Raw genomic sequence first — 18,700 nt, 5'->3', positions numbered from 1 at the left:
TTGCAGTGAACCTCAGAATTCAGCTGTGCACTGAGCTGAAGTAAAGAGTTTGAGAGTGTCCAAAACCCTTATCCAGAGTCATAACAGGTGATGAATTTTGGGTCTGTAGTTATGACCCTGAAATGAAGCAACAGTCGTCATAATGGGAAGCGCCATCTTCTTCAAGGCCGAAAAAAGCAAGACAGGTTCACAGCAACAGAAAGTCAGTGCTGATCATTTTTTTGATATATGGAAAATAGTGCATAAGTAGTGTGTTCCACCTGGTCAGACTGTCAGTGGGCAGTTAAACTGCAAGGTTGTGAGATGACTGAGGGGAAAAGTTTGGTGGAAATGGCCAGAATTGTTGAAAAACAGAGACTGATTGGAACATCATGACAATGCACCTGTGCACATGTCTCATTTGGAAGGAATTTGTGGTCAAAACAACATTGCAATCTACATCTATATCTACATGGATACTCTGCAAATCACATTTAAGTGCCTGGCAGAGGATTCATCGATCCACCTTCACAATTCTCTACTATTCCAATCGCATACAGTGTGCAGAAAGAACAAACACCTATATCTTTCCGTGTGAGCTCTGATTTCCCTTATTTTATTATGATGATCATTCCTCCCTACGTAGGTTGGTGTCAACGAAATATTTTCGCGTTTAGAGGAGAAAGTTAGTGATGGAAATTTCATGAGAAGATACTGCCGCAACAAAAAAACCTTTGTTTTAATTATGTCCTCCCCCATACCCTGTATGATTTCAGTTACGCTCTCTCTCCTGTTTTGCGATAATACAAAACACGCTGCCCTTCTTGTTCTTTTTGGATGTACTTCATCAGCCCTATCTGGTATGGATCCCACACCGCACTGCAGTATTCTGAAAGAGGACGGATAAGCGTAGTGTAGGCAACCTCTTTAGTAGTTCTGATACATTTTCTAAGTGTCCTGCCAATAAAATGCAGTCTTTGGTTAGCCTTCCCCACAACATTTTCTAAGTGTTCCTTTCATTTTAAGTTATTTGTAATTGTAATTCTTAGGTATTTAGTTGAATTTACAGCCTTTAGAGTTGACTGATTTATTGTGTAACCAAAGTTTAATGGATTCCTTTTTGTACTCATGTGGATGATCTCACACTTTTCGTTATTTAAGGTCAATTGCCAATTTTCGTACTATACGGGTATCTTTTCCGAATCGTTTCGCAATTTGATGTGACCTTCTAATGACTTTATTAGTCAATAAATGACAGCATCATCTGCAAACAACCTAAGATGGCTGCTCAGATTGCCTCCCAAATTGTTTATCTAGATCAGGAACAGCAAAGGGCCTATAACACTGTGTTGGGAACACCAGAAATCGCTTCTGTTTTACTCGATGACTTCCGATCAATTAGTACGAACTGTGACCTCTCTGACAGAAAATCACAAATCCAGTCACATAAATGAGATGAAATTCCATAACCATGCAATTTCACTACAAGCCACCTGTGTGGTACAGTGTCAAAAGCCTTCCGGAAATCCAGAAATACGAAATCAATTTGAAATACCTTGTCAACGGTACTCAACACTTCGTGTGAGTAAAGAGCTAGTTGCGTTTCACAAGAACAAAGTTTTTTAAATCCGTTCTGACTGTGTGTCAATAGACCGTTTTCTTCAAGGTAATTCATAATTTTTGAACACAACATATGTTCCAAATCCTGCTGCATATCAATGTTAATGATATGGGCCTGTAATTTAGTGGATTACTTCTACTATCTTTCTTGAATTTGGTGTGACCTGTGCAACTTTCCAGGCTTTAGGTATGAATCTTTCATCAAACGGACGGTTGTATATGATTGTTAAGTATGGAGCTATTGTATCAGCGTACTCTGAAAGGAATGTAACTGGTATACAATCTGGACCATAAGACTTGCTTTTGTTGAGTGATGTAAGTTGCTTTGTTACTCCGAGGATATCTACTTCTATATTGCTCATGTTGGCAGCTCTTCTTGATTCGAATTCTGGAATATTTACTTCTTTTTCTTTGGTGAAGGAATTTCAGAAGGCTGTGTTCAGCAAATCTGCTTTGGCAGCACTGTCTTTGATAGTATCTCCATTGCTATCATGCAGAGAAGACATTGTGTTTTTCCACTAGCATTCTTCACACATGACCAGAATGTCTTTGGATTTTCTGCCAGATTTTGAGACAAAGTTTCATTGTGGAAAGTTTTATAAGCATCTCTCATTGAAGTCCATGCTAAATTACAAGCATCTGTAGAAGACCGCCAATCTTGGGGATTTTGCATCTGTTTAATTTTGGCATGTTTGTTTTGTTGTTTCTGTAACAGTGTTCTGACTCATTTTGTGTGCCAAGGAGGATCAGCTCCATTGTTTGTTAATTAACTTGGTATAAATTTCTTAATTGCTGCCGATATTATTTCTTTAATTCAATCCATATCTGGTCTACGCTTACATTGTTAATTTGGAAGGAGGGAGATTGTCACTCAGGAAGGTGTCGAGTGAATTTTTATCTGCTTTTTCGAATAGGTATATTTTTCATTTATTCTTGGAGGATTTGGGGGTTACAATCCTCAGCCTCACTACGACAACCTTGTGTTCACTAATCTCTGTATCCGTTTTGATGCTCGTTATTAGCTCAGGATTATTTGTTGCTAAGAGATGAAGTGTGTTTTCACAACCGTGTACTATTTGTGTGGGTTCATGAACTGACTGCTCGAAATAATTTTCAGAGAATGCATTTAGCACACTTTTGGATGATGTTTTGTGCATACCTCCAGAATTAAACGTGTATTTTCACCCACATAACAAGGTTAAATTGAAGTCACCACCAAATATAATTGTATGAGTCGGTGTGTGTTTGAAATCAAACTCAAGTTTTCTTTGAACCTTTCAGCAGTTGTATCATCTGAATTGGGAGGTCGCTAATAGGATCCAGTTATTTTATTCTGGTTGCCAAGAATGACCTGTGCCCAGACTAACCCACAGGAACTATCTGCTTCAGTTTCATGACAAGGTAAACTACTTCTAACGGCCTACTCAGCAGACCTAGCCCTGTGTGACTTCTACCTGTTTCTGAAGATGAAAATCGCATTGAAGTGGTGATGTTATAACTTGATTGAAGACATCCAAATGGAATTGCAGCATGTCTTGAACACCTTCACCCTGTGGACTTCCAGGAGTGCTTCCAGAAATGGGAACAATGCTGGGATTATTGCGTACATGCCCAAGGTGCCTACTTCGAGGGTATTTGGACATTAGGACATAAGTATAGTTTCCTGATTTTTACAGTGAAATTCTCAGATACTTTGGGTCGCACTTCATACAGTTAATTGTAAATAGACATTATGGCAAGTTCCTTTGTCACTGTGGCTTTAAAGCAGCACATCCTGTTTACATATTCTTAGTAGCATTGCACAAAAACCCAATACTATTTAGATTTCACTATTTTACAGTGGTAAATAATTATGTATGTGGCTGGAGAGCAAAAACATACAGCCTACTCACTGAATGTTCCACAGTGTCATGTAAAACTTCCTTTTCGAAAGGTGCATAGCTTAAAGATGTGCGCGATGTCACGTGCTAAACTATTGTACATGAAGCACATATTACACCAGCAGGTTTGGAGTGCTGTCTCCTAGCTGGTCGTGGTACAAAAATATGTAGGTAGAACTGAAATGTGAATTTGCATCTTCGTGCATTGTGAAACAGTTAACACTATCTCAATTCTGCTGCTTCGGCCCAGATGCCCATGGTCCCCAAGGAAATCGTATCTGCATCCACATAAACCTCCACATGAAACTGCTACCTGGTCCGAATGTTGCCTATACTTCAGTGGTTTCTCCTCCCATACCATTATTAACCCTTTTTTAGCAACATTTCTTTCTTTTAGTGAAGATACTAGCTACATTGTGAGTGCCTCACAAGTGTCAGATCCCTCTGTGTTTGGTCTCTTCCTCCAAACAACCCAACCCAACAAGTGTCGGACATTTATGTTGGTATAGATGGTTGCTTTGAAACTTATTGTTAATGTGTGTTCCCCCTGCCCTCATAGGAAGTGACTTTGGCTAACATTTTAGTACTCATCCAGTTCCTTGGTGTAAAATGCAAGATTTTACTCTGCCATATTCAAAATGGCACTTACACTAAAGGTCCCAAGATCGAAACTCACTCATGGCGAATTTTTTTTAACAGTTTACGTGTGAAATTGTTATATGGGAGAACATTTTTCTGACATCCAAGAGGGCGTTTTGGAGTTTGTAGCTCTGTTCTTTTGGCAGTCTGCTTTTGCTTCATTGGTTGAAAGTAGCAAACCTGTAGCGTACATTTGTATAGATAACACCACACCTACAAGTACAAATGTACACTATAGGTTTGCTACTTTCAACTAATGAAGCAAAAGCAGACTTCCAAAAGAACAGTACTATAAACTCAGAATTGTCCTTTTAGATGTCAGGAAAATGTTCTCCCATATAACAGTGAAAGAAAAAGAAAAAAAAAAAAAATCTGCCATCAATGAGTTTCGAACTCAGGACCTGTGGTATGACAATCTGCTACTCTACAAACTCACCTACCAGAGGTCTCAATGTCAGCGGCTTACAGATACGATTTCCTAAAGTCTGTAATTCTAGTGTTACTTTTAATTATGATTTACACATGTTCCACTGGACGACAGCACACAGCATGCTCAAAATCAGTGTTTTGGTTGATACTTTGACACACAACATTTGGTACCTGTCTGAGTCCCTGACATCGGGAGGTTTGTGTGTAAGTAGCTCAGTGTAACCTTTGGCCAATCTCTGCCAATCATTATTTTGTTTCACATATACTAGGATTTGCTGGAAAGTGCCCTATTAAGATGACTTTCACTAATGTGAATATTGTGAAAAGGAAAGTTGCTACTCGCCATACAACGGAGATGCTGAGTCACAGACAGGCACAACGAAAAGACTGTCACAAATATAGCTTTTGGCCAGTAAGGCCTTCGTCAAAATTAGATGAGACACACACATGCGCACACACACTCGCACACGGGCAACTGTGGACTCAGTTGCCTGAGACTGCAGTTGTGTGTGTGTGTGTGTGTGTGTGTGTGTGTGTGTGTGTGTGTGTGTGTTTGTTTTTGTTTGTCATCTAATTTTGATGAAGGCCTTACTGGCCGAAGGCTATATTTGTGACAGTCTTTTTGTTGTGCCTATGTGTGACCCAGCATCTCTGCTGTATGGGGAGTAGCAATTTTCCTTTTCATAATATTGTTACATTCCATCTTGGATTTTCCGTTGTTTGACTTTCACTAATACGTTTGTCTAAAAACTTTCCTCAGTTCAAGTGCCACTCAAAATATTTCCTAAACCTTCTTCATCTTTTAGTATGAGGGCCACAATCTAGTAATTTCAGAGATAGTTTCTGTTCTTAGCTTTTTGAGCAATAGTTGCATTTATAGTGCTGTGAGAAATCTGCCCAGCTTTTGAAGTCCTGCATGTGAATAACTGCCCATTCTGTAGCTTCTGCCCAAGATTCTCAGATATAATTGGGTGAAGCTCTCCTTCTTGCATAAAATGGGAAATAACCTGCCATATGTCTACTATTGCCTGAGCTAAGCTTCTCCACCATTTACTCAGTGAACATGGTTTATTCTCACTGGTATGGTGGAAACACCATGAACCATTTTTATCAGTGGCTCCTCCATACCATTTAAAAAATCTAGTATGGTTTTGTACAGATTATGTTTTCTGTCTGTAATAGGACCACTCTTTTGTATAGAAGACTTAAAACCTGTTAGCTTGTGTCTCGAAAATGATCTGCTGCATGTTCTGAATGTTCAAAGAGAGCGGTCTTTTCCAACCCGTGATCTTCTCCACAGTATGAGTACTCTTTCTTGCACTGGTCTGTAAGATAATGTGTTGCAGTTTCCTTTCACCTTGGATTTAAAATTTTCTAATGCTTTATTCCTCTTTTTGATATGATTAAACATGGTTTCAAATTTCATATTCGTTTTTCCGATTTCCCTCCAACATCTAACGATACTTCCTTGATGGACTCTAATAACAGTTTAGGAACTAAATCAGTTTGATCAGTAATCTCCTTACTTGTTGTAAAATTATTTTGGTCAGTTTCATCTTATGTACTTTTAAATTTCCTATCTCTTTGCTTAACATTGATATATCCTGCTTCATTTGATTTGTGAATATGCACTTGCAATTGTGATTGCTTATTCACAACTTGTGCACTTAGACTATTTAACTGTAGATTTGAAATGTCAACTTGTGTACTTAGCCTATTAACATGTATGATTAGATTATTCAACAGCAAATTTGAACCGTCCTTTTTTTGCATTACTATTCGGACCTGCAAAAGCATGTCATCCTCATCAAAAATTTTCCACAGATGTGGTAACTAATTATAGTTTAGACACATCACAATACAAATACATAATCACTAAACTATCTTCTCGAGCTTGCACAACACTTCACCTTTTAGTTTTACATAACACTACACAACTCTTCCAGTGCCGGCATTAATGGTTGACTGTTAGCTGGAATGGGGTGTAGATTGCCATCTCCAAACGGCAAATATGTCTGGCAGTCACCATCAAGTTGTGATGTCTCATTGTCATCTGCAGCCTGTATTGTCAGCTTGATGGCCTCTTCTCAAAGTCATTGGCAGTTGCAGGTTACACTTTTGCCCACATGTACAATCAGCTCATTGGAGCCCTCTTCAGTTGATTCTCCAGTCTTAGTCTCTCCAGTGCCCTATGTGTGTGTCACCAGGTGTGGTGTAATGATTCTGGTCCAAAGTATTGGATTTAGAATAATTTGCATTTTCAATAAATCACTTTGACCATGTTCGAATTTCAGTTACCAGTGCATTAGCCACAACCAAATTTATGAAATGAATTATTAAATTTTTCCTTCTTAAACATGCAGCTCCATTTTAACAGGGTAGGACTGGATTGGACAAAATTAAATTCACTTGTTATTATAAAAACTACTAATTTTTATGGTAATCAGTCAGAGGTGCTATGTATTGTTCATATATGCAGCAGACTCGCCTATCTCGCACTGTGTTAACTTTCTCAATAAATTAACCACACTATAATTCTTCAGCAAGTTCTCCGGAATTATATGTACGCAATGCATGTGAACTGTTACCAAATTATCTTTTGAAAGTAAACAATCTTTCCAGTCCACAACTAAGAACACTGTGAAATTGAATTTCAACTCGGAACACATTTATTTCTTTCACAGTTCATAAGACAGTATGGATGACTTGACTAGCTGTCATCAGCAGACTGACTCACTAAATGATTATATTTCCATTAAAGATGTACAGACATTCACTTTTTTCATTTAATTGCAGTTGTGCCAGTTACTGTTCAGTGAAAGCTAGACGTTAGCAACAATCGCAAGAAGAACCTTCTTGACATCACATGAGAAGGGACTTTGTTCCAATGGGCGGATACAGCATATTTTGCCACCACAACGAAGAGTTTACCGATGGCTTACTATGTTAGTCTTCGTCTCAACATGCAACAAAGAAACAAACATTCATATTATAAACAATTCCAATAATACAAAAATATATAAAATCTTAAACCAACTTACTTTACATGCCTTCATTGTAATTACTTCAGCTTCTCATCTGTGTGTGCTAGTGTTGTCCTGTATTCTGTTATACCAGATGTAGAAGCAGTTGCGATGACCACTATGTCCAGATCGCTTAGTGGTCAGAGCATCTGCGAATAAGCAGGAGCCCCGGGTTTGAATCCCGGTCTGGCACCAATTTTCGACTTACTCATTGATTTCAGTCAGTGCCCATTCACAGCCAATGTCTGCTGTTCCTTTGTGTCTTGAAACATCACAGTGTAATCATCAAAACAAAACTGATTCAGGTATAACCTGTTAACACACAATATTATCCCCCTTTTTATTTCACCAGTTCAGGGATCTGAGAATTTCATCTAAGAGTGCTATGAATAGTTTTGTCGTTATGTAGTTTCTTTGACGGATTGTTCTGTCAGTTCTGATTTCCTCACTACAGTTTTCAAGTCTAATGGAAGCATTGATGCATATATTCTTTATTAAACTTACGTAGCTTAAACCAGCTCTTTTTTCCCTCTTGGAGGGTACTACTGCAGTATAGATCATGTTGAAGCCAAGCCAAAAGTTTCCTCAAAGTCCCTGCATCCTAGATGTGGTAGTATTTCATGCTCATCATTGTTTTCTGTGATTTCATTCATGACTTGCAAGTGACACATTGTGCTGTATCCACTTCCAAAGGCAGCTTATTCATTTCCTTGATTAAAAGAAAACTTTTTTTGTGTGTGGTTAGTTCAGTGAATGTCTTCTACATTACAGATTATTTTCTCAAGTCTCCTTTTTGTATAATATAATAATTACAGCATTGTTAGAGTTTGAAGAATTGCTTTCAACTTCGGACATTTGTTAAGAACTGAGCAAATTTCTTTTGTATAACTTTGCCCCAAGCTTCTCAATTTCCATTGAAGCACTGTCAGCTCATAGTGTCTTTCCTTTCTTCAGGATTTTTTACGCATCATAAAGCATTACTTACAGAGTTACATTTTCTTCATTATTACTAATCTGCATTTCTGATTAATCTCTCAAACAAAATTGATATTTAAAGAGATATGTTGGTACAATTCTCTCTCTTGGTAATCATACTGTCTGCCATCTGAATTGTTCAAATGTGGTACCTAAAAACATACATTTCTGTGTAGTCTTACTCAAACTTCATCATACTTTTGTCATTTTCTGTTGTTACTCTTATGATATTTTTATTTTCTCACAGAAGAGATTTTCGAATAGTTTGAATTTGGTGAGATATGTGAACAATGTTACTTTCTGATGGAGCTATGCTCAGAGCAGTCTCAGCTCAGACTGGAGTACTTCTTAATCTCAGAGCTGTGGGTCAACATTACTCGTTTGCATGATGATAACGTTCCAGCAGAGTTTCTTCATGTCTAGTGATATCATCATTTAGCAGTTATTTTTTTGTATGTCTCCTCCAATACATTTAGCCAAGAAAAAGATAGCTGGTTTTGACTCGTCATGCTGCCTTTCTGTGTAGCTATGAGACCTAAAACAAATCTCCTAAAGTGTGACTGTATTTGTAGAATTTTATGTGGTACATTGTAATTTGCATATCAACAGTTGTCAACAGCCTACAGATTAAAATCTGTTTTTAAGCGCCTCTACCAGAGAGAGTTGGCCAGATGCTCAGGGGTGGCAGTACAGCATTTCGTGAAAATGCATGCGAGAAAAAAAATTTGCAAAAGCTCTCAATTTTGTGAAGTTATTGTATACTGACTTTCACCAATTGGGGTCCAAGAGGTTTTTGTGAAATAATTGTGTCTTGATGTGAATATATTACTTTGATTGTGAATTAAGCAGGGCATTCCATTGTGTTGAAACACTAAATTCTTTAAAAGAGCAAACATCACTCTTGATTAACGCTTAGATTTTGGAAAACCGTCTATGGTAGGCCTCATAATATAAATCGAATCTATGTGATTCAGTAGCATGCACACTGAAAACTAACACTGACAATTATGCAAGCAATGGACTATATCTGAAAGATAAAACATGAGCATTTACTTCCATCTTTTTCTTTATCCCCCTGTTTTTAAGTCTCTCCCATGCAAAAGCTAAATTTTAGTGAGAAACATGTAATGATGGCCTCTTGATATGTTTTTTATCACTGCATTTTTTTATTAAAAAAAAGCACATAGGTGAAAATATTCCACTGAATCTGCTTCCTGTTCCAATGAAATTTGTACTCTGAGTGGGAATGTTAGTCAGTTTCATTATGATGTTGCAGAATCAGTATTTTTTGGAAAGTTAAATTATAGAGCCGGAAAACACTAAACAGAAATTCTTTATCAACCATCAAAATGATACATTACCCTTCAGATTGTATTGCTTCCAACCATGAAGGGGTTGTTACCTTCTAATTTTTCTGTGAATTAGAGACAAATATGTGCACTTTTATTTTTGTTTTTATTTTAAAGGTCACTTGTAATGTATGATTTCTTTCTGTGCTATTTATTTTGCTCATTCCCTACAGGCTTTTTGAAATGATAGGACCAGAGATACCTGAAAGGGAAACGTTCCTCAGTAATGCTTTACAGTGGTCCACGAAAGGATTGAAGGAACACCGAAATGGACATCCAAATTTACATCAGTACATAGCACAAGTTTACTGGAAAGGTGGGTTATAAGTTTATTTTTTTCTGTTCTACAGAATACAGTACTCTTTTTTTTTTTCTCTATAAGAACCTATATTAAGTGGAGAACATTGTTAATATTTTCTGCTTCTTGGAGCTACTGTAAAAATCATTCTGAGAAAAGACGTCAAATGTGTACTAGGAAGCTTTTGCAGTGCAGGATCATTCAGTTTTCAGAATAATGTTCGGTACAACTAATGCAGCTCTTAATTCTTAAAAACAATCACCATATCTCTTTTTGTTTTGCTGAGTGTCTTCTTGCAGGTGCACACACATGAAGTGCCTCATCGCTGCAGGCCTTCTTGAGTCTTTATTATGCAAACAAGTAAATGGGCTGTAGATGAAGGGTGCCCAAAAGTTTTGAAGTTTACTGCAGTCAGATGGTGCAAAGTTTGACAAGTGTACTGGAATGTCAGTGTCATACAAGAATCGAGTAACATTTTCATTAGGTGACTGTCAACATCTCTTAATACTTGGAAAAAATCATTAATCATCATGGGATGTTTGCCTCAAATTTTTCCCAGCTCTGAGTATTTGGTCTAAATAACATGTTAATGGTTTTACATGTGAATTGACATTGTTACATTTATTACTTACCAAAGACCATTTTTTAAAGTTAAGCTTTTAAGGTCTTTTTCTATTTATATGATGTTGACAAAAATATGTGAACATCACAGACAAATGAAATAATGCAAAATTCAAATTACATTTTTAACAAACATTGTATTCAGCATTTCCACAATGCCATTTGACCTCCAGGCTTACTGTTTCATTCCCTTGTGCTTAAGTGAAAACTCAACATTTCATTCACCTGTAACAGAAAAAAATGTTAAAAGGGTACATACAAAAATAGGAATCTGACTGAATTGAAAGAATAATATTAAAATTTAGTAAAAGAGATATGACGTAAATACAGTGAAACCTCACATAGTGAGCATAATTTGTTCCAGAATCTTACTCATAGAGTGAAACACTTAAGCAAAACAATTTATCCCATATAAATTAATGTAAACATAATAATGCATTACATGCACAGAAAGTACTAAAAGTTTTATCTTAGTCATGCTATTTATTCAAAGAAAATTGTACATGCAGTGTTATGTTCTTTATTATTCATGATATGTAACTAATTCTTTTTTACTAGGAAGCTGTCTACAGTCATTTGTTTCTGCTGATGCATCAACACTTGGTGAAAATGTGACACAGTATTATTGTCAAATAAATCTGTAGTGTACGTAGCTGAAGCTTTATTAGGGTGATGATTTTTGACGTATGGTGCAACCAGTTCCCATGCTTTTAGCATTTCTCTTATTGTGCCTGAAGATTGCTGCTTTGCTATTACTGCCTCCTCCTCCTCCTCCTAAGAACTCCACAACTTTTTGCTGCGAAACACTGCAACTCCTTGAGCTCTTCAGTGGTCATTTCTTGGCTGTGATCTTCCATGAGTTCATAGATATCATTGTTATCCACTTCTAGTCCAATGCTCGTGGCCAAAGACACAATCTCATTAACTACAGGCTCCACAGGTACTGTCTCAAATCTCTGAGTCATATTTGGCAGCGCACTCCAGCCAAAGCTTCTTCCGAGCAGAAGTGAGTGTTCTCTTGGTGACCCCTTCCAAGCCTTTTCTATCATCTTGATGCAGGCAACAATGTTGAAGTGATATTTCCAAAACTCTGAGAGTGAGATTGGTAGCTTCAGTTAACTCAAAGCAATGCTTGAAGAGTGCTTTAGTGTAGAGTTTCTTAAAGTTCGAAATAATCTGTTGATCCACCAGCTGAAGTAATGGAGTGGTGTTGGGAGGCAGAAATTGGATCTTGATAAATTGAAATTCTTCAAGGAGATGGTGTTGTAGGCCTGGAGAAAGGGCAGGAGCATTGTTCATAACAAGCAAGACATGGAGTGGCAGATTTAGCTCAAGGAAATATTTTTCCACCGAAGGAGCAAACAGTTCATTGATCCAAACACGAAAAAGATCTGGTTGTTGGTCCTCCACATCACATTTAGCCTACTCTTACGGACTGTACACTTCTTGAAGGCTCATGGAGGTTCTGAATGATAAACATGTAGTGGTTTGTGATTCTTGAGTTTCTCCCGGCGTATTTGATAGTCAAAATATCCACGGGTGTGCTGCCGGTCTACAGTGTCCAACGGGCACAATATTTTGGCGATCATACATGTCGCCATCATCAGGTGAACTGACGGACTGAGCTCCTGTGAACGTGCCGGCACGGAGATCCGTACGCTATGGCTGCTCAGAGGGAACTGGGTTCGGTCGCGGCGGCAGCCGATTTAAATACCCTCCGCCCGCGGCGCGCTCCCTCCGCCGTCCGCGCCCCGCGCCATGGTCGCGCGGTGGAACAGATTGCGACGGCGTCTGAGATGACGTCGGAGTGATGGCTCTGTCCGCCGTGGTCGTCACAACTATACGTTTGCTCGATTTACTCTTGATTAACCCGATCGCTGGTTCCCAAGCCTTGCTAAGATTATAGCCACAGTCACGGTTTATGAGGTCATCATTGGTGCGAATTTCGATGGCCTCTCTAACAACGCTGTCCCAATATCTCGACGTCTGTACCAGAATCCTCTTGCGGTCATATTCCATGGCGTGATTTTCCGACAAACAATGTTCAGCAACCGCCGACTTGCTCGGATACATCAGACGAGTGTGCCTCTGGTGTTCACGGCATCGATCCTCGACGGTACGCATCGTCTGACCAATATACGACTTGCCACATTGACACGGAATCTGGTACACGCCGGCCTTCCTCAAACCGAGGTCATCTTTGGCGCTCCCCACTAGTGCACGAGTTTTATTTGGAGGACAAAACACAGTTCCGACCCGGTGTTTCTTCAGAATGCGAGCGATTTTCCCCGAGAGTGCGCCTGTGTATGGAATAAATGCAGTGCCTACCTCCTCCCTCGTGACTTCATCCATCTCAAGGGGTTGTGCTGCAGTGGTTGGGCGGAGAGCACGTTGAATCTGCCACTCTGAGTACCCATTTTTTCGAAATACAGTTCTCAGATGTTCCAATTCCTGGGGTAGACTCTCTGCGTCAGAGATAGTGCGCGCCCTATGTACTAGAGTTTTAAGTACCCCATTCCTCTGTGAAGGGTGGTGGCAGCTGTCTGCATGCAAATACAGATCAGTGTGCGTAGTCTTCCGATACACCCCATGACCTAGGGTGCCGTCAGCCCTTCTCTTGACCAAGACGTCAAGGAAAGGTAATTTACCCTCCGTTTCAGTCTCCATAGTGAATTTGATGTTGGGGTGTATGGAGTTTAGATGTGTAAGGAAGTCACGGAGTTTATCCATACCATGTGGCCAGATGACGAACGTGTCGTCCACGTAACGGAAAAAGCAAGTAGGTTTCCATACGGATGACGACAGGGCTTCCTCCTCGAAGTTCTCCATGTACAAATTCGCTACCACCGGTGAGAGTGGGCTACCCATGGCGACTCCCTCCGTTTGTTCGTAGTATTCTCCATTAAAAAGAAAATACGTGGAAGTCAAGACATGCCTAAAAAGTTCAGTGGTCTTCTCGTCAAACTTCTGACTAATCAGTTCTAGTGACTCTCGCAGGGGTACCCTCGTAAACAAGGAAACGACGTCAAAACTCACCATGATATCTGACTCATCCAACCTGAAGCTGTCAAGGCGTTTAACAAAATCCACGGAATTACGGATGTGATGAGGGCATTTACCCACATAAGGACTTAATATTCCCGTCAGGTATTTGGCCAGCAAATATGTAGGTGCCCTGATGTTGCTGACAATGGGGCGTAATGGTATTCCCTCTTTGTGAACCTTCGGGAGTCCATATAGTCTCGGCGGTACCGGACCTTGGGGTAACAATTTCTTAGCGTCACCCTCCGGTAAATCTGCGTCCTTGAGAAGCGCCCTCGTCTTGTTCTCCACCTTCTTTGTAGGGTCAACGCTGATCTTCCGGTAGGAATCGTCATTTAGCAGGCTCTGCATCTTATCAGTGTAGTCCTCATGGGAGACAACAACTGTAGCGTTGCCTTTGTCAGCCGGTAAGACAACAATTTCAGAGCGCTCCCTCAGATCACGAATGGCCGCCCTCTCTTTACTGCTGATATTTGACTTCATCGGCTTGGATTTCGTCAACGCACGACAAGTTTCACGACGTATTTCCTCGGCTGATTCTGGCGGAAGTCGAGCTGCAACCTGTTCAACAGCACTAACAATTTCTGCGACCGGAGTGAACTTGGGGGTGGGAGTGAAGTTGAGACCTTTCTGCAAAACCGAGCTGATTCCGCCCACAAGAAGGCTACGGGACGTCAAACAGCTAAGTTCTCACGTCTCCTTGACAAACCATCCCTACAGGTTCCGTGTAAGACTGTCATCAATTTGAGTGGCATGGTGTTGAGTGATGATGCAGTCTCGGTTTTGCAGAAAGGTCTCAACTTCGCTCCCACCCCCAAGTTCACTCCGGTCGCAGAAATTGTTAGTGCTGTTGAACAGGTTGCAGCTCGACTTCCGCCAGAATCAGCCGAGGAAATACGTCGTGAAACTTGTCGTGCGTTGACGAAATCCAAGCCGATGAAGTCAAATATCAGCAGTAAAGAGAGGGCGGCCATTCGTGATCTGAGGGAGCGCTCTGAAATTGTTGTCTTACCGGCTGACAAAGGCAACGCTACAGTTGTTGTCTCCCATAAGGACTACACTGATAAGATGCAGAGCCTGCTAAATGACGATTCCTACCGGAAGATCAGCGTTGACCCTACAAAGAAGGTGGAGAACAAGACGAGGGCGCTTCTCAAGGACGCAGATTTACCGGAGGGTGACGCTAAGAAATTGTTACCCCAAGGTCCGGTACCGCCGAGACTATATGGACTCCCGAAGGTTCACAAAGAGGGAATACCATTACGCCCCATTGTCAGCAACATCAGGGCACCTACATATTTGCTGGCCAAATACCTGACGGGAATATTAAGTCCTTATGTGGGTAAATGCCCTCATCACATCCGTAATTCCGTGGATTTTGTTAAACGCCTTGACAGCTTCAGGTTGGATGAGTCAGATATCATGGTGAGTTTTGACGTCGTTTCCTTGTTTACGAGGGTACCCCTGCGAGAGTCACTAGAACTGATTAGTCAGAAGTTTGACGAGAAGACCACTGAACTTTTTAGGCATGTCTTGACTTCCACGTATTTTCTTTTTAATGGAGAATACTACGAACAAACGGAGGGAGTCGCAATGGGTAGCCCACTCTCACCGGTGGTAGCGAATTTGTACATGGAGAACTTCGAGGAGGAAGCCCTGTCGTCATCCGTATGGAAACCTACTTGCTTTTTCCGTTACGTGGACGACACGTTCGTCATCTGGCCACATGGTATGGATAAACTCCGTGACTTCCTTACACATCTAAACTCCATACACCCCAACATCAAATTCACTATGGAGACTGAAACGGAGGGTAAATTACCTTTCCTTGACGTCTTGGTCAAGAGAAGGGCTGACGGCACCCTAGGTCATGGGGTGTATCGGAAGACTACGCACACTGATCTGTATTTGCATGCAGACAGCTGCCACCACCCTTCACAGAGGAATGGGGTACTTAAAACTCTAGTACATAGGGCGCGCACTATCTCTGACGCAGAGAGTCTACCCCAGGAATTGGAACATCTGAGAACTGTATTTCGAAAAAATGGGTACTCAGAGTGGCAGATTCAACGTGCTCTCCGCCCAACCACTGCAGCACAACCCCTTGAGATGGATGAAGTCACGAGGGAGGAGGTAGGCACTGCATTTATTCCATACACAGGCGCACTCTCGGGGAAAATCGCTCGCATTCTGAAGAAACACCGGGTCGGAACTGTGTTTTGTCCTCCAAATAAAACTCGTGCACTAGTGGGGAGCGCCAAAGATGACCTCGGTTTGAGGAAGGCCGGCGTGTACCAGATTCCGTGTCAATGTGGCAAGTCGTATATTGGTCAGACGATGCGTACCGTCGAGGATCGATGCCGTGAACACCAGAGGCACACTCGTCTGATGTATCCGAGCAAGTCGGCGGTTGCTGAACATTGTTTGTCGGAAAATCACGCCATGGAATATGACCGCAAGAGGATTCTGGTACAGACGTCGAGATATTGGGACAGCGTTGTTAGAGAGGCCATCGAAATTCGCACCAATGACGACCTCATAAACCGTGACTGTGGCTATAATCTTAGCAAGGCTTGGGAACCAGCGATCGGGTTAATCAAGAGTAAATCGAGCAAACGTATAGTTGTGACGACCACGGCGGACAGAGCCATCACTCCGACGTCATCTCAGACGCCGTCGCAATCTGTTCCACCGCGCGACCATGGCGCGGGGCGCGGACGGCGGAGGGAGCGCGCCGCGGGCGGAGGGTATTTAAATCGGCCGCCGCCGCGACCGAACCCAGTTCCCTCTGAGCAGCCATAGCGTACGGATCTCCGTGCCGGCACGTTCACAGGAGCTCAGTCCGTCAGTTCACCTGATGATGGCGACATGTATGATCGCCGAAATATTGTGCCCGTTGGACACTGTAGACCGGCAGCACACCCGTGGATATTTTGACTATGTAGTGGTTTAATTTTCAAATTGTTGCTTGCATTAGCACAGAATATCAATGTTAGACAGTCTTTCATTGGCTTGTGATTGGGCAGTGCATTCTCCTTGGCTGTTACAGAGGTACACTTCAGCATCTTCTTCCAGAATAAATCTGTCTCATCACAGTTAAAAACCTGTTGTGGCAGATAACCCTCAGAATCTATGAGCATCTTGAGGTTTGGAGAAAGAAAAAGAAAAAAATTTATAAGAGAAACAGTGAACACATGAACAATGCAAAACCAAAAAACAAACAAATTAGTGCACTTTTGGATATTCTGTATGGTGGAGTGATGGAATACAAACAATGTAAAGAATGAATATGATCATTCACATTCTAATTGAGATCTCGAGCTATTGACAGGCATATAATCAGTATTTGGAACTTTTTTGGTTAATGTTCTCCTGGACACCCCTACCCCCCTATCTCCACATAACACACACACACACACACACACACACACACACACACACACACACACACACACACACACACAGAGAGAGAGAGAGAGAGAGAGAGAGAGAGAGAGAGAGAGAGAGAGAGAGAGATTGTCCCAATACTGCAACCTGACTGGGAAGAAGGGAGTTCTGTGAAATGAATAAGATAAACAAGAAAGTGGACAGGGGAAGAATGGGTGAAGGGAAAGGATGGGCAGTTAAGAAGATGGCTAAGAATTGGCCACCAGTCATATAAGTGTGGTACATTCGAGATAAGTCATGTATGTGAAGAAGTAGATGACCTGGTTCCTGGGGAGATTGGGTGGAGGGGGGAGTAGGATTTTCAGTGTTGTAACTGCCGTGCTTCACAAGTTAGTATTCTTGGAAACAAAAATTACAGACATTTCTGTAATGTAAGGCATAACCAGCCACTTACGCATAAAGTTGGGATTTTAATCTGGTGAAGTAATCAGTTGGCTTTGGAAACTGATATAGCATGATTGATCATTTGCTAGTCATCAATGAAATTGCAGAATAGAGTAATTACTATGAGTTGCTATTTTGTCTGAGATTCATGGATTTTGAGAAAGTTTTTGACTTAATTGCTACAAAATCAGCGTGAATGGACCCTGAGAAACAAGGTATTAATTCAGTTTCTGTTTGTATACTGATGAATTTGTAAGTAGCTGTAGCTACATATTAATGGCTCCTGCCTGAAGTGCCTTCGGTTTATTGATGATACTGGAGTATTGGCCTTTCGCGCAATCAAACTTTGTAAGTGTATTGAGGAACTCTGTAGAAAAACTTTCAATCTTGCTTTACAAGTCAATTACAGAAGCTCAGAATAATGTATTACCAATACATTGAAAAGTTAATAGTACTACTCGTTCATTCTAACAAGAGTATCTATATCGATAGAAGTAATGTAGTCATCTTTACCCAGCAGATAACATTGTGCTTTTAAATGAAAACAGGTAAATATGGTTTCTAAAAAATTAAGCTTTTGATATATCTGAAAAGGAAAGTCCACAGTCCTTTTGTATCACCAGTTTTGACGACTGGGAGCGAGGCATGGACTTTGGTGGGAAACAGTTAAAACAAAAAACTAAGCATGGCTAGCTAGTGAAAAGCTGAATGATGCACATTGAGAATTACAGAGAGGTACAAGAAGAGAAACCAAATGGGTCAAAGGACAGACTGAAGTGGAAGAACTGATTATGGTACTAGTGGAAAAGAAGTGGTTGTAGGCAGGACCTGTAGTCTCTGTTGTATCCATAAATGGAGGTACAACAAATTACAGAAGGCATGAGTAATCAGCACGGTTTATTCCTCAACCATTGAAGACAGGAAACAGAATTATATACAACTTATGTGATTGGCTGGCACTGCCACTGGGATGGCACTTCGCAAAGTCAGCGGATGACACTGGTGATCAGAGTG

The 18,700-nt window shown here is 40.7% G+C and overlaps 1 protein-coding gene across 1 annotated transcript in view; it reads left to right on the top strand.

Annotated features, from left to right (window-relative positions):
* The window catches only part of LOC126457468 (Golgi to ER traffic protein 4 homolog), a 76,100-nt gene that overhangs the window by 11,596 nt on the left and 45,804 nt on the right, over positions 1–18,700 (top strand). Inside the window, exon 4 of the mRNA XM_050093758.1 lies at positions 10,068–10,210. Within this exon, the coding sequence (XP_049949715.1) occupies positions 10,068–10,210 (143 nt within the window). The remainder of the gene's footprint in view (positions 1–10,067; positions 10,211–18,700) is intronic.

The sequence above is a fragment of the Schistocerca serialis genome, chromosome 2 (assembly GCF_023864345.2).
Source record: "Schistocerca serialis cubense isolate TAMUIC-IGC-003099 chromosome 2, iqSchSeri2.2, whole genome shotgun sequence".
NCBI lineage: Eukaryota > Metazoa > Arthropoda > Insecta > Orthoptera > Acrididae > Schistocerca > Schistocerca serialis.
The sequence above is the reverse complement of the archived record's forward strand: the minus strand, read 5'-3'. Positions and strand labels throughout refer to the sequence as shown.